This window comes from Scylla paramamosain, unplaced genomic scaffold, assembly GCF_035594125.1.
Source record: "Scylla paramamosain isolate STU-SP2022 unplaced genomic scaffold, ASM3559412v1 Contig7, whole genome shotgun sequence".
Classification (NCBI taxonomy): domain Eukaryota; kingdom Metazoa; phylum Arthropoda; class Malacostraca; order Decapoda; family Portunidae; genus Scylla; species Scylla paramamosain.
This window is the reverse complement of record NW_026973672.1, coordinates 1,383,861-1,400,000: the sequence shown is the minus strand read 5'-3', so window position 1 is coordinate 1,400,000 and position 16,140 is coordinate 1,383,861. Positions and strand designations below refer to the sequence as shown.

At 42.1% G+C, this 16,140-nt stretch overlaps 2 protein-coding genes across 23 annotated transcripts in view; one reads left to right on the top strand and one right to left on the bottom strand.

Moving 5' to 3' along the window:
* LOC135096816 (uncharacterized) overlaps positions 1-9,984 on the top strand; it is a 67,509-nt gene extending 57,525 nt beyond the window's left edge. For 4 of the 22 annotated variants that reach the window (XR_010265050.1, XR_010265040.1, XR_010265039.1 and 1 more), the window contains 5 exons: positions 3,396-3,495; positions 5,936-6,037; positions 6,587-6,686; positions 8,566-8,695; positions 9,332-9,984. Coding sequence is in view for 1 of the 22 variants with exons in the window: in XM_063998578.1 (XP_063854648.1) it covers positions 916-991; positions 3,396-3,495; positions 5,936-6,037; positions 9,332-9,407 (354 nt within the window). In the remaining 21 variants the exon portion in view is untranslated. Of the gene's footprint in view, positions 1-158; positions 401-522; positions 605-667; positions 690-776; positions 799-839; positions 1,024-2,139; positions 2,273-2,407; positions 2,681-2,850; positions 3,051-3,395; positions 3,496-5,935; positions 6,038-6,225; positions 6,534-6,586; positions 6,703-8,339; positions 8,455-8,565; positions 8,696-9,331 lie in introns of those variants that run through there. The other 18 variants (XR_010265047.1, XR_010265045.1, XR_010265051.1 and 15 more) reach the window with 18 other exon arrangements.
* Positions 9,985-10,587: 603 nt separating this feature from the next.
* LOC135096813 (uncharacterized) lies at positions 10,588-16,123 on the bottom strand. The gene is made up of 7 exons (XM_063998575.1): positions 16,004-16,123; positions 15,327-15,456; positions 14,073-14,196; positions 13,000-13,134; positions 12,601-12,795; positions 12,031-12,140; positions 10,588-11,123 (listed from the first exon to the last, which is right to left on the bottom strand). Exons 4-7 carry the CDS (start codon positions 13,091-13,093, stop codon positions 10,944-10,946), a joined length of 579 nt encoding a protein of 192 aa, XP_063854645.1. The 5' UTR covers positions 13,094-13,134; positions 14,073-14,196; positions 15,327-15,456; positions 16,004-16,123; the 3' UTR covers positions 10,588-10,943.
* Between the last annotated feature and the right edge of the window lie 17 nt (positions 16,124-16,140).

The following is a 16,140-nucleotide window of genomic DNA, read 5'->3' as shown; positions in this document are numbered from 1 at the left end:
GCATATATACGTGATGAGAGAGAGGGTGTGTTCACATTCGCAATTCCGAGGGCTGAATCCCGTGTGGGCTGAATCCCGTGTGGGCTGAATCCTGTGGGCTGCATCCCGCGTGGGCTGAATCCCGCGTGGGCTGAATCCCGCGTGGGCTGAATCCCATGTGGGCTGAATTCCGTGTGGGCTGAATTCCGTGGGCTGAATTCCGTGTGGGCGGAATCCCGTGTGGGCTGAATCCCGCGTGGGCTGAATTCCTTGGGCTGAATCCCGTGTGGACTGAACCCCGCGTGGGCAGAATTCCGTAGGCTGAATCCCGCGTGGGCTGAATTCCATGGGCTGAATCCCGTGTGGGCTGAATTCCACGTCCACCCTTTTCACCAGCTTCCTGCACGGCGGCATTTGGGAGGTAAAGGCTTATAATGCTTCATTATCACTATATAATTGCTTCATTATTATCACTGCTGGGGGAGAGGAACACACAGGAACAATGTGCATTGCCACCAAAGGGTTCACAAATCCCTTCCTGACACCTTACAGATTCCATGCATTTCTTCCTGTGGTGTCGAGCGGGCGAGCGGCGCGGCTTGCGTCAGGCAGCGAGGCGCGAGATGTGAGCGGCCAAGGTTTTTTAGCCAACCAGCGAGTGGCAAGGCGCTGTGTTGTGGGGTCCCGCAGGGCTGCCAATATCTGCAGAGGTTTACTGATATCAGAGCGCTGAGTTTCTAGACAATATTGAGAAAGGAGAGGCTGGAATATCATTGTCGGTATACACAGAACTTGCTGATATAGCGGTTGTTTTGCCTGGTAATGTTCTAGTCGGCAGTGGACTTTAAGATTCCTGGTTTTGTTGGTAACGCACTACCGGCAGACTTCCCACTCCATACTTGTGCGCATATCTCGAGGGACAGAGACTCAGTGAAGATGAGAGCGTTAAATAATTCTGTGTTGTCTCGTCGCCTTCGTGTGGTCACCCCGCGTCACCCACGCGAACTTATTGGTAAATCATATCAAAGTTCACTTCCAGCTGTAGTACGTATGTTGACTTAGTAATTCAATATTGCAAGTGAATCTCAGAGCAACAGACATTTATGTACTAATCAGATTGATTTAATTACATAACTTACGGTATCTACAATGAGAGAGAGAAGGCAGCTACCGTGTCAAGCTACTGTGCCATGTACAGTAACTAGTGTTTGTGGGGGAGGGTATTACAGCTTATTGGTATGGTAATGTGTTGTATGTGTGCTCGTGTTCCTAACGCAGGAGGGGGCACAGTATGGTGGTATATACAGGCATTGTAGGGCGGCCTTCCCTGTCGTTGCGTTGTTCTGATGTAATTTTGCAAGTTTTGTTTCTGAAAATGAGGGTTTGATTTTTTTTTTTTTTTCTGCAGTGGTAGTATATTTAACTTATATCAAGAACTAGCTCACTTCACTGCAGTTTGTCATCGGGTAAATTACTAGATTAGCAGCGCGGCTCTCATTTCCTATTTTTTATTTTTTTTTTTCGGCTTGTAACCCCTACAATGTTGGGGACCTGGTGGGAAAGCGGGGTTTTTAGGTAGGGAGCCAAAATAAGTCTAAATACCGCCTCTTACCACCAAAAACAAGTAGGGAGCTGCCTGCTGCTAGTGTTATGATGACCGCCATGTTTACCTATCATGGTACTTGAATATCCACTTGTGTTTATACTTTACTATGCTACACTCGTCCAAGGCTAGCAATTATTTTCTGCAATTAGTGTTCATACCTGTGGCAATATTCCCGATTGTGTTCCAGGAAATCATTGTGAGATGTCGGAAGTTGTAACTTTAAAACATTTAACTAATTAGCCATCAAATGAATAATAACCTTAAACTGTTGCACTGCGTTGTCGACATTTCCAAGAGTTCCCCAGAGGCACCGCCCCGCCAGTCGACAACCTCAGCATAATGACGTGTTTTTACTCCCTCAGTGTCCACATTTCACGAGCTTCATTTTCGAATTGTATCGGTTATTAAATAGCGACTTCATGTTGCACTAAAAGACACTAACATTTAAATAATAATAACGATTGATTCATTGCGTGTTTTAAGACGAGCGAACTACCAAGAGCCATCTTATTACCTCTCACCCCATCACTAGCGCGTTGGAGGGGGAGTTGATGCCTCTCCCTCCCTCCCTCCCTCTCTTCTCGAAGACTGTCACTCAGCGGCAAGTATTCGTTGTGTTGTGAATATTGGCGTCAGTGTCACGGGGCGGCGTCGGTGTGGCAGGAAAGCAACACGTGGTGTAGGTAGGTAGGTACCGTGACGCGGCCGCTGCAGGTGAGGTCTGAAAACTGGTGGAAATGAAGCAGTATCTGTTGGGGTTGTTAGGTAATAATGGCGGGTTAAATAGAGGTGGCTTACTTCCACCCCTCCTCCCAAACCCCCTACTTTCACCACTCTTCCGTCCTCACTCCCCTCTAAATATTGGGGAGCTTTTAGAACGAGTGGTTGTCACCAGGTGGCAGGACAGACACAAACTCTTCTCTCACATACAAGCAATATCAGATATACCTACAGATATACCCTATCCATGAAGCCCTCAAAAATATGTGGCCTCATGCTGGTCACCATCTTCTCTGTTGATAACACCGAGTGACTTCACATGCACTGAGGATCTTTGCAGGCTGCTGAGTGGTGGTGGTGGTTGCTGGTGTCCAGGTGTGGGAATACGTGTCAAGTCACCGACCCCTCCCATAACTGGCCAAACTTTCTCTCTCTCTCTCTCTCTCTCTCTCTCTCTCTCTCTCTCTCTCTCTAGAGTGAAATAGTTATCCAAACAGCCTATTAAAGAGAGAGAGAGAGAGAGAGAGAGAGAGAGAGAGAGAGAGAGAGAGAGAGAGAGAGAGAGAGAGACGAAGGGGAGGGAAGGCCCACAGCCAAAACGTGTGAATGGATTTACTTGATCCCCTTCCTTTGAGTGAACTGCCGCCCTTCGTATGGAAACTTTTACTTGTTAAGTTAATCTACCAAAGATTAGAAGATGTGGAAGGTTGAGTGGAAAAAGACCTGCCCTGGGCCCATCATTTTTGTGAGTGACTTTTACCAGAGACGAGGGTGTGAAAAAATTAGTTATCCATCTTGTCCTACCTGGTGATGAACTCTTTTAACTACTAGTACTTATTACATCTTTCCTGACTCCCAGACCAACATGAAGCATTTCTTTTCTTTCACAGCCATGTCTATGCACTATACTGACTAGAAATTGCACAATCTGCTTCTTTAGTCGTTTCCTTTCTTGAATGTGCATATAAATGTTTTCAGCTGTGCATTCCATGCTGTGTAATGTTGTAGTGAATGGTTAAATTCTAGACTAAGTTGTGAATCAAACATGTATCAAGCAGCAGGAGTATTGATGTGTGCGTTTTCCTTGCAGGTGGTAACACGGAGAGCAAGTGGAAGAAACCTTGGGAGACTTCCATGACTCAGGAACAAGCACACCTCACTGGGAGCCTTGTGACTGACAGGTGGTTCAGGTGAATACTGTATTTTGTTGGCACAATTGAGAATTCTCGGTCCAAAATTCCAAAATCTGAAAGTTTTTAATTGTCATGTCATGTCATGTCCACAAAGTGGTGGAAAGGTTTGCACTGAAAAAAAGAAAAAAAAATGATGAATTGTAAAGCCCACAGACCAAAGCTCTGGTGCTTGACTTACTGCAATGGAAGGCATCAAAAACTGGCAAGTTGTCATCACACACATGCTCTGAAGATGTGATGCTCAGTTTTCTAATCTGACTGTGTGCTGAGCGCATAACAGAGGTGATAGTATCTGGTATGGAGGCATATATCTCTCACTTTTCTTCTCGACCTAAACCTTCTAAACCTTGGTTTAACACGACCTGTTCTTGTGTTATACATGATAGAAAGGTGGCTTACACAAGGTATTTGAACCTTTCATCCCCAGAATCTCATGCGCTTTATATTTCTGCCCAAAGTCATGCCACATCTGTTCTCCAACTAGCCAAAAACTCCTTCATTAACAGAAAGTGTCAAAATCTTTCTAGATCTAACTACCCTCATGACTTCTGGCAACTAGCCAAAAACATCTCTTCTTTGCTTCTTTTTTCTCTCCTTTATTTCAACCAGATGGCACCACTGCTATCACATCAGTCTCTAAAGCCGAACTCCTTGCTCAGACCTTTGCTAAAAAGTCTACCTTGGACAATTCAGGGCTTGTTCCTCTCTCTCCTCCACCCTGCTGCTGCTGCTGCTGCTGCTGCTGTTGCTGCTGCTGCTGTTGCTGCTGCTGCTGCTGCTGCTGCTGCTGCTGCTGCTGCCTATTAAAATTCTTTGCAATGATGTTAAACCATCAGAATGCTTATGGACCTGATGGGGTCCCTCCTATTGTTCTCAAAAACTGTGCCTCTTTGCTTGTGCCTTGCCTAGTCAAACTCAACTCTGTCTGTTACCATCTATCTTTCCTTCTTGCTGGAAGTTTGCCTACATTCAGCCTGTTCCTAAAAAGTGTGACTGTTCTAATCCCTCAAACTATGTCTTGTTGATTTAATTTCCTGCCTATCTAAAGTTTTTGATTCTATCCTCAACAGAAAGATTCTTAAACATCTATCACTTTACAACCTTCTATCTCATCACCTTTTATGTATGGATTCTGTCAAGGCCACTCTACTGGTGATCTGGCTTTCCTTACTGAGTTGTAGTCATCCTCTTTTAGAGATTTTGGTGAAATTTTTGCTGTTGTCTTAGACATATCAAAAGCTTTTGATAGAGTATGACACAAAGCTTTGATTTCCAAACTACCCTCCTATAGCTTCTATCCCTCTCTCTGTAACTTCATCTCAAGTTTCCTTTCTGACCGTTCTATTGCTGCTGTGGTAGACGGTCACTGTTCTTCTAAATCTATTAACAGTGGTGTTCCTCAGGGTTCTGTCCTGTTACCCACTCTCTTATTATTCATCAATGACCTAAACCAAACTTCTTGTCCTATCCACTCCTATGCTGATGATACCACCCTGCACTTTTCCATGTCTTTTCGTAGATGTCAAACCCTTCAAGAAGCAAACAGCTTATGCAGGGAAACCACAGAATGCCTGACTTCTGATCTTTTTAAAATTTCTGATTGGGGCAGAGCAAACTTGGTATTGTTCAATGCCTCAAAAACTCAATTCATTCATCTATCAACTCAACACAACCTTCCAGACAACTATCCCCTCTTCTTCAATGACACTCAACTGTCCCCCACTTCTACATTGAACATCCTCGGTCTGTCCTTTACTTATAATCTGAACTGGAAACTTCACATCTCATCTCTAGCTAAAATAGGTTCTATGAAGTTAAGCATTCTGAGATGTCTCCGCCAGTTTTTCTCACCCCCCCAGCTGCTAACTCTGTACAAGGGCCTTATCCATCCATGTATGGAGTATGCTTCACATGTCTGGGGGGGTTCCACTCATACTGCTCTTCTAGACAGGGTGGAATCAAAAGTTTTTCATCTCATCAACTCCTCTCCTCTAACTGACTGTCTTCAGCCTTTCTCTCACCGCCGCAATGTTGCATATCTAGCTGTCTTCTACCGCTATTTTCATGCTAACTGCTCTTCTGATCTTGCTAACTGCATTCCTCCCCTCCTTCCGCAGCCTCGCTGCACAAGACTTTCTTCTTTCTCTCACCCCTATTCTGTCCACCTTTCTAACATAAGAGTTAACCAGTATTCTCAGTCATTCATCTCTTTCTCTGGTAAACTCTGGAACTCCCTGCCTGCTTCTGTATTTCCACCTTCCTATGACTTGAATTCCTTCAAGAGGGAGGTTTCAAGACACTTATTCATCAATTTTTGACCACTGCTTTGACCCTTTTATGGGACTGGCATTTCAGTGGGCATTTTTTTTATTGGATTTTTGTTTGCCCTTGGCCAGTGTCCTTCCTACATAAAAAAAAAAAAAAAAAAATTCCACAGACCGACTGGGAGACATGACGTCAGTGCCACCACGCAGGGAGTAAAACCAAGAGGAGGAAGAGGAGCATTCAAGAGACATCAGCTGGTCAGCTGTCCATTCAGGTATGCCTTTCATTGCATCATTATTTGTCCATAATTTCCCTTCTGGGGTTGGACAGCCCATGAGTATCTCCCACTTGCAGCTGTAGACAATTTCTTCCTTATTGTTGAGTGTTGTCATGCCTTCCTCCACACACCATCTCAAGATCTTCCCAGTAGTTTCCTTCCAAGTACTCTAATGCTCTCCTCAGTTTGTGGCCCTGATTTGTAAGTGCCAGGAAGACTATGGTGAAGGCAGACCACAAACCTTCCATTGGACATGAGTGGCGAACGGCAGTGAAAATATGGCAGTGTCTGATTCTTTGCACCAAAACACAGTGTGCTTATTAACAGATTTATTCACTGTTCACTCATTTGCTCATCTCTAAAGGAGTGAAGAGTGTGCACTGAAGTAAGCATTGTAACTGGTGTGTGTGTGTGTGTGTGTGTGTGTGTGTGTGTGTGTGGTGATGAAGTTCAATATCAGGGTTGTCGTCTTGAAAGATTTCATAAAAGTACTGAATCTGATTTGGAATTCATGTTGCAACAAAAACTCTCCCTTCTTTGCAACAGTTTCACAACAGGAAGTGAAGGATGAAGCATGAAGGTTTTAGGCCAAAATGAACTGATAGCAATCAGAAATGACACGTCCAGCAAAACCAGCAACACAGCAGTGAGTATGCGTGCTGGTACGTCAGGTTAGGGGTGAAGTGTTTGGATTGTGGGCTAAAATGGCTTGCTTATACATGAATATCTTTCACACTGGAGGAGCTGGGGTGTGTGTGTGTGTGTGTGTGTGTTAGGGGTGTTTGGGTGTTGATAGGCTTGTTTGTAGGTATTTCCACCTGCTTATCATCCATTTTAGTTGTTCTTCGCTCTTTCATCTTCCCTCTGTCATTCATTTTAGCTATTTTTCATTATTTGTGTACAGTCTTTGCCTCTGTCACCTCCTCTATCCAGCCCTTCCTTGTCTCTACATATCTAGTCCTTCTTTGCCTCTATCACCTCTTGTCTAATATTTATCCAGCCCTTCCTTATCTCTGTATATCTAGTCCATTGCTTCTATCACCTCTTCTGTCTAATATTTATCCAGTCCTTCACTTCCTGCCTTTAGTTAGCATACACTCCTCACCTCTTCTGCCGTCTATATTCACCCAGTCCTTCCATCCACACACCACAGGAATCTAAATTAACACACATTCCAATATTCTTCCTTTCATTAACCCCTCACTGTATTTCCAGAGTGAATACTTCCCAGACCATCCAGTCATTTGCACTGTTTGGGAAGTCTTTCATGAACTCTTGCTTGAACAGAAAATGTTGCAAAATTTCTCACAGGGACTGACCAGGTTCCTCTCTTAGGCATGGAGAGAGAGAGAGAGAGAGAGAGAGAGAGAGAGAGAGAGAGAGAGAGAGAGAGAGAGAGAGAGAGAGAGAGAGAGAGAGAGAGAGAGAGAGGTATATTTGTGAGAGGCTGTGGGGAGTGACTAGGTTTGTCAACATACTGTGGGAGACATACTGTGGGTTTGTGGATTGTGGGGGAGAGAGAGAGAGAGAGAGAGAGAGAGAGAGAGAGAGAGAGAGAGAAGGGGGCAGGGGGAGGATTTATTTTTCTTTTATTTATCTTTTCTATCTTTCTCTCATTTCTTTTTTTCTTCCTCTTCTATTATCCTCATTCTTCTCTCATGTCCTCTTCCTTCTTTGTTGTCTTCTCTCTCTCTTCTCTTTCTTTCCTTATTATTATCTATCTTCTCTTCCTTCTTTCTATCACTTCTGAAAAAACAATGCAAATATAAATAATACATTTTGAACATAATAATAATAATGATAATTAATTCTCACAATCAGTAACATTCTCTCTCTCTCTCTCTCTCTCTCTCTCTCTCTCTCTCCTCTCTCTCTCTCTCTCTCTCTCTCTCTCTCTCCTCTCCTCTCTCTCTCTCTCTAATGTGAGAGTCTGTGGAGAGTGACTGTGTGGGACATACTGGAGGTCTGTGGATGGGTGGGTGGGTTGGTGAGAGAGAGAGTGTGTGTGTGTGTGTGCAATACTCCTTCATCTCTCTCTCTCTCTCTCTCTCTCTCTCTCTCTCTCTCTCTCTCTCTCTCTCTCTCTCTCTCTCTCTCTCTCCTTTATTTCATCCTTCTCATGTCCCCCTCTTCTCTTCCTTCCTTCCTTTCTTATATTCTTCCTCCTCTTTTCTTTGTCTCTTCTGTCGGTCATTCCTCTGAAATATGAAATAAATTTAGAATAATAGTAATAAATTTAATAGAAATCATTTCTTGTATTCTCTCTGCTACACACACACACAAAATTCTCTCTTAATAGAAATAATTTCTTGTATTTTCTCTCCTACACACACAAAATTCTCTCTCTCTCTCTCTCTCTCTCTCTCTCTCTCTCTCTCTCTCTCTCTCTCTCTCTCTCTCTCTCTCTCTCTCTCTCTCTCTCTCTCTCTCTCTCTCTCTCTCTCTCTCTCTCTACAAAACCCCTTCTTTTACTCTCACATACTCAAAAACTCCCTCCCACTACTTACTCAAACTGATTCTCTTAGACACACACACACACCCAGGCTTCCAAGTTGATAATCCAAAAGCCAGCAGATGACAGCTTCCTTCCAGCACACACTTGTATCGCCCAACTTGACCTGCCTGAATACAAGCTGATACAGTCCATGCAGCAGGGTAAAGTTTGAATGAACCTTTTTTTGTTGCTATAACTTGTGGTGTGGTATGGTCCAGCAGTCTTCCTTTTTCCCACTTTTTAAGAGGGGAGAGAAAGAATGGTGGATGACACCACTTGTAAGGAAGACACAAGTTACTATAGTTTAGATGTACTAAAAGTTTTTGCACACTAAATGTTTATTTACTGAAAAGCTTTATATATATATATATATATATATATATATATATATATATATATAGAGAGAGAGAGAGAGAGAGAGAGAGAGAGAGAGAGAGAGAGGAGAGAGAGAGAGAGAGAGAGAGAGAGAGGAGAGAGAGAGAGAGATATATATATATATATATATATATATATATATATATATATATATATATATATATATATATATATATATATATATATATATATATATATATTTACAGTGGTCCCTCTTGTTTCAGTTTGGCAATAGGTTTTGAACTGGTACCAACACCCAAACTGGCACATCAGATCCACTTTTGGTGCGCCACTCTGACGTAACAGAATGGTGTTGATCCAGTTTGTCGTCCATGTGCATTGTTTGATTTATGTGAACCTCCCAACAGCCATCTTACTGTTTTTTTGCTGCAATTAACCACATCTTTGGTGTTTGTCCCCAGGAGTGCAGCCTCTACAAGTGGTGGAGGGCATGGACACTTGGATATGGATGACACTGGTTTGGGTGCCAAATATTAATAGTGCACCTACACAATTACCACACTCGCTCCTCTCACCAGGGCTTAACTATAAATAATTAAAGGTAAATAACATGTCATCTATTATCTATTGTATTCTATATTGCTGTTAATGTTTCATGTATAATGTCTTTGCTTTCAAATGCAAGTCAAAAGGGTGAACCCCCATTTATACGAGTAGTAGTACTATTCACGTTTGGCAAATTTCACTTTTGACATTGGTTTGGCTACACTAATTAAACTGCTAACAGTGAGGGACTACTGTAAATGTAGTAATAATTATAATAATAATAATAATAATAATAATAATAATAAAAAGTAATGATAAAGTGCAAGACATGTTCATTAACACAATTATTTTCTCCAACATGGAGGAGTGAGTGAGGAGGGCACATCTGTCTGTGATTAGGGAATGCAAATGACGATGTTCCAAGGACGTCACCCTGTCCTGGGCCATGACATGAGAGAGAAGAGGAAAAAAGGACTCTCTCTCTCTCTCTCTCTCTCTCTCTCTCTCTCTCTCTCTCTCTCTCTCTCTCTCTCTCTCTCTCTCTCTCTCTCTCTCTCTCTCTCTCTCTCATCTCATTTTCCATAACATACCAAATTGCTCTGGTGTTAATTTCATGAGTTGCTGAATAATAGGAATGGGAATGTTAGTTCAATGCATTTAGCTCTGAGTGTGAAAGAATGACAAGAAAGAATGCAGAGGATACTAGAACACATGCACAGAAAACTGAAAGATTTTTAAACTTTTGAATAGGTGTAGAAAAAAAAAAAAAAAACTGCAAAATCAGTGTCTCCTTAAAACAACACATGACAGCAATGATAACTCACACAACAATAATGCTTGATGAAGACTATATTTCCAACACAGATTTATGAGAACATTTGGCAAAGCTGTTGCACTGTTTACTTGTGTTAAAACTATGCTATGATTTGAGAGGAAAGTTGGTTAGTCATTATAGGGTTAAGATGATATAAGGGTGTTTATTTTAGCTAATTTCCAATGACTCCCTAAATATAGATTAAAACTTTAATGATTAAGTATTTCATTGTTTACATTAATTTACACCAAAATTTCACAACTACAACCTCAGTGATGTTTAGTTAATCCAATTTTGTTCATAACTACTACATTTTTTCCAATGGTTTACCCATAGTACAACAAAAACATCATCATCATCATTCATGCTATTTCATTTCCAAAAAAATTTCACAACTATGTACATGATCTAGTTTACAATAAAAGGATTTTGAACAATAGTTTTCCCATCAATCGACCCTAATTTTTTTTTTCTAGCTACAAAGAACAATTCAACTACAATACCATTCATGCTATTTCATCCATTTGAAACTTCACATGCAAGTGATTTACAGTACTTTACCAAAAAAGAATTTAGATCAACAATGTTCCCATCAATCAACCCTAAAACTTTCCCACCTACAATCTGACAAGTGGAGTCACCAGTTTTAAATGTCAATAGTTATCCCAAGATTGAATTTATGCCTTCCAATCCTCTGTGGGTCTTGGAGGCGGTCATGAGTCCCACTGTTCTCCTGAGAGCAGTGGCAGGAGGTTGCCTTCAACATAAACCTTCTTGACAAAGTACTTGGATGACTTGTTGCAGCTTTGCTCTTTTCTGATGGTGACTGCAGCCTTCAACTCAAGGCACAGCTTCTCCAAGGCACTCATCTTGCTGTACTTTAGCCCAGTGATCTGTGGAGAATAAGTAGTGGTGATGGTGGTGGTCCACCTCTCCAATACAAGAGTTCACCATTATTAATTTTTCATCCTTTTCACCAGTAAACTCTGGAACTCCCTGCCTGCTTCTGTATTTTCTTTTCCCTATGACAAATTTTTTCATGAGGAAGGTCCCAAGACACTTCTCCAATCTTGGATAATCCTTACCACTACACACCATCAGACATAAAAATACCGTGAAGGATGCAACTCCCTTTTTAGAAGAGCCAGAGGTCACAGGAGCAAAGGTGACGGGACACTACATGCCCTTGACACTCATGTCAAGCCCCCATTATCACCTGCATCACTTGGGAACACACCATCACCACCATTACCATTGTGTTGTGGCATCATATCAGTGGCATAATAATTGTAAGAACACAAGGGAAACTGCAAGAAGCCATCTGGTTTACACATGGCAATCCCTGCATGAAATGTGCTTACCTATTTTCACTATCATCCTCATGCATAAATTTGTCTAATCTTTTAAAGCTCCCTAATGACTCAGCACTAACCTAACTACCGAGTCTATTTCATTCATCTATCACTCCATCTGAAAACCAGTTCCTTCCTATTTCTTTTTTAAATCTAACTTTATCAAGCTTGACATGAAGAAACAGGATAGTGATAATGGTTGCTATTTCTGATTATTATTCTTACTTTCATTAACACTCAGAATACAAAGTCTGTTCTTATTTTGAGTCCCCAGTGGAAAGGGATAGTCCTCAGTGGCACTACAAGCCAAATAGCTTAAAAACACCCTTAAAATGAAAATGATGGCTACTCTTCACAACCACAGTGCTGCATCCCTCTTTTCTAAACATCTTCACTCTAACCCCTGCTTCCCCTGCTCCCTCCAAGACCCAGTGACAGCCTCCCTCACCTCTGGGTTCACTTGAGGAGCGGCCATCAGCCACCCAATGACATTCATTTGCACGTTCTTGGTGACAGAGTTCTCCTGGATCTCCAAATTTTCAGGATACACCACCAAGCCTGTAAGGAGAATTGGTGAAGAGAGAGAGAGAGAGAGAGAGAGAGAGAGAGAGAGAGAGAGAGAGAGAGAGAGAGAGAGAGAGAGAGTGAGAGAGAGAGAGAGAGAGAGAGAGAGAGAGAGAGAGAGAGAGACTGTATGTTAGATGCAGACAAAATGATAAAGTAAGGTATTAAAATCTTGCGTGCAAAAAAAGATATGCACACTAATAAATACTTATATTACAAAACGTTAAAACATCCATAAACTCCTTGCACATCATACTGAGCTCACACTCCTCTCATTCCCCTCAGATGCTACCAACAACTTTATTTAAACACAAATAGATAGATAAATAGATAGATAGTCACATACACACACTTATTCCCTCCAAGACACAACAATGACTTGATTTCAACAGAGATAGACAAAGACACACACACACACACACACACACACACACACACACACACACACACTTACACATCAGGCTTGGGTCTGAGTACATGTACTCAACCAGATTCCAAATGTAGTGCAGTGGTAGATGTATAGGTAGAGGTAAGGTCAGGGTGACACAAGCCTGTCCCTGGGGAAGCCAGGTGGTCTGGATTGGTACCAGTGAAGTCATATGAGTTACAGCCACTGCAGTTCCCACTCCTGCTGCTAATCTGTCAGCACCTTTGTGTAAATATGTGGAGTGAGAAACAGCTGTCAAATGCCGTCTGGACTGACAGGCTGCTGCACTGAGAGGCACACAGCAATCCATCCACATCAGGTATCAAGCAAGATTCACCCCAAACTCTCCACATTCACACAGATAGACAGACACAATACACACAGAAATAAATCAATAGATACACATACACATACATACTTGCTTACCAGGAGAGACAAAGTGGAGATGCCAACCAGCAGGTACAACAGACACCTGAGCAGCAAGTTGGTATCTAACACTGACCCTCGCTGATGACGACATCCACAGGAATTGTTGACAAGTTGTTCTCAGGTAAATAGATCCTGGAGGAAATACACAGAAAAGATCCATTATTGCAGGGACAAACAAAGGGCTGGATATTGAGGGGATACAACAGAGTTAAGGAAAAGGGAGATTTTTCACTGAAGGAACAAAGAAAAGCTGAATATCTGGAAGGGCAACAGGAAAATTGAGAAGAGGAAAATGTTGGAATGATACAAAAATTACATGTTTTCTGTCTGTGCATAAAACACGCACACACACTCTCTCTCTCTCTCTCTCTCTCTCTCTCTCTCTCTCTCTCTATCTCTCTCTCTCTCTCTCTCTCTCTCTCTCTCTTGCCTCGCCTTGGGCATGCACTCACATCCCTCCCCAGTATCTCAATCAATATCTTTTGATCCTGAGAGAACAGAGAACTACGTGAACTACGTGGAATGAGAGACAAAATGTACACAAGAAAACAATCAAAACACACAGTCACTGGACTAACCATCTCAGTGACCTTTAGAAATACTTACTGGAATTTTCAAGGGTACTTCATGATTCTGGTGATAGTTTAACAAGTATTCTGCATCACCAGAAGAAAGAAACACCTATGAGAACCTGACTCATTATCATGAAAACAGTCCTTATGAAAGCTGATGGGATTTTCATGGACATTTTTTCATGATTCAGGAAATAGTTAATAATATTCTGCATCATCAATCACCAATCATAAAAACCAGACTCCTCTTTTAAAATAGTTCCATTAACACCTCAGGCATTTCACAATATGGGGATAAAAGTTAAGATTCCCCGCACTTCCTACCACAAACCAGACTCCTCTTTGAAAACAGTTCTCATAACACCTCAGGCATTTCACAATATGGGGATAAAAGTTAAGGTTCCCAAGTGTGTCTTACCACAAACCAGACTCTTTCTCTTTGAAAACAGTTCCCATAAGACCCAAGGCATGAGAGTTAAGGTTTCTTGTGTGTCTCACCACGAAAACTGCTCCATCCAGGAGAGAGCCACCAGCACCCACAAACTTGAGGGAGAGGAAGAAGGGGTGAGCGGCATGGAGGATCTCTGGGTATTTGAGAAGGATTTCCTTGGCCATCCTTGTGCTGCAGAGAGAGAGAGGAGAGAGAGAGAGAGAGAGAGAGAGAGAGAGAGAGGAGAGAGAGAGAGAGAGAGAGAAGGAGAGAGAGAGACAGAGACAGAGACAGAGAGAGAGAGAGAGAGAGAGAGAGAGAGAGAGAGAGAGAGAGAGAGAGAGAGAAGGATGAAGGAAAAGACCAGGAGGTAGAGAATGAGAGAAATGCAAGTAAATGAGGAAGAAGACAAGGAAAAGGAAGACAAGATGAGAAAGAGAAGCATTCAACCACTCCTTTTACTATCAGTGACCTTACATTGAAAACTAAACTCTAAACTTGCAGTAAACAATTGTACCAAACTTGAGTGAGACAGCATGAGAGTTAGCAAGACATCACATTAATATAAGGACTGGGAGATGCACAGGGACACCAGAAATGAGACTAAGTTCAGTACTATTCCCAGCACCTGAAACAACTCATCCTCACTCTCAGTTTCAATCCAGAGAAGCACTTTTTTCTGAGAGCAGCACAAGATATGGTGCCAAAGGGGAGATGCAAGGACTGGAGGATCCTTAGGGACAGAAGACACAAGGCTAACTTCAGAACCATTCTGATTATCTAGAAGAGGGTCCCCAGTCTCACTCTTGTTCAAGAGATGCACAATGTTTCTCCAAGAGCAGCGCAAGATCTGGTCCTCGACGTAAACTTTCCTTGCATTGTAGTGAGTGTCTAAGTATCCTGTCACTACTGGGATAGCTATGTTACTGCTGAGGGATGTGCACAGTTTCCCTAGAGCTGTGGCAACATGCTCCTGTGGTCCAGTTATCTTGAAGCAGAGGAAGTGAGAAGAATTAGTGAACTAGAAAAGGACGATGAAAATGGCTGTGAGACATGGAGGGAGAGAGGAGAATAAGAAAGAGTAGTGAAAATGGCTATAAGAAATAGAGAGTGAAAAGAATTAGTGAAATGAATAGAAAACTTAAATGAAAGTGACTGTAGGAAGTAGAGGAAGAGAGAATTAGTGGAAACAATATAAAAGCAATGAAAATGACTACAGGAAGACAAGAAAGCGATGAACGAGCTTGCTTTTTGACATTCTTTTACCACAGAAGAAAGAATGAAAAATACAGCCATTCAATTCACCTCTTCACAATACACACCTGGTACTCTGCTATGGTCTTCTTGGAGTCATTGCTGAGAGTGAAATCAACGGGGCCACAGTACACTCCGTCAGCCAGCAGCCAGCATGTCTACTGACTGCAGCAACATACTCAGCACTCCATCCTCCAACTGTGTCACATCACCATAACATCATTAAAGGTGTGTGTGTGTGTGTGTGTGTGTGTGTGTGTGTGTGTGTGTGTGTGTGTGTGTGTGTGTGTGTGTGTGTGTGTGTGTGTGTGTGTGTGTGTGTGTGTGCGTGGGGCAAGGAGGGGGTGAGGGTAACTATGCATGATAGAAAGGTTTAAATTGTGTGTGTGGAGGAAAGTGTACATTAAAGAAAGAAGAAAGAGGAATACAGAATGAGTGAAGAAATGGATAATGAAGGATAAGGTAGAGGAAAAAGAATAACAGCAAAGATGAAGAAAAGATATCATTGAAGGATACATGATATGATAAGAGGGAAAAAGAATACACTGCAGGAGGAGAAAAAGGATATCACTGAAGGATATAACAGAAAGGTATAATGAAGGATAAAACAGAAGCAAAAAGAACACAGGAGGCATGAAGAAAACAATATTACTGAAGGATGCAAGAGGAAAAAAACACAGTGCAGGTGAAGAAAAGAAGATACTGAAGGATATAACAGATGGGCAATAAGGACAGTCATTCTCACCCCATCCTCCACACCCTCCAACTGCTTCCATCAGAACGGATCGGTGTGCAAGGACTTGACCATGGGGTACTCCTTGATGACCAGATGTGAGGGATACACCACCAGTCCCTGTATGGGAGACAGATAATAAACTGCAC

Coding starts and splice junctions, on each gene's coding strand:
- LOC135096813 (XM_063998575.1), bottom strand. CDS start 13,093: ATGTCGTCATCAGCGAGGGTCAGTGTTAGATACCAACTTGCTGCTCAG. Junction 12,796..12,999: donor TCTCCACTTTGTCTCTCCTG/GTAAGCAAGTAT, acceptor ATTTACACAAAG/GTGCTGACAGATTAGCAGCA. Junction 12,141..12,600: donor CTCAGACCCAAGCCTGATGT/GTAAGTGTGTGT, acceptor TTCTCCTTACAG/GCTTGGTGGTGTATCCTGAA.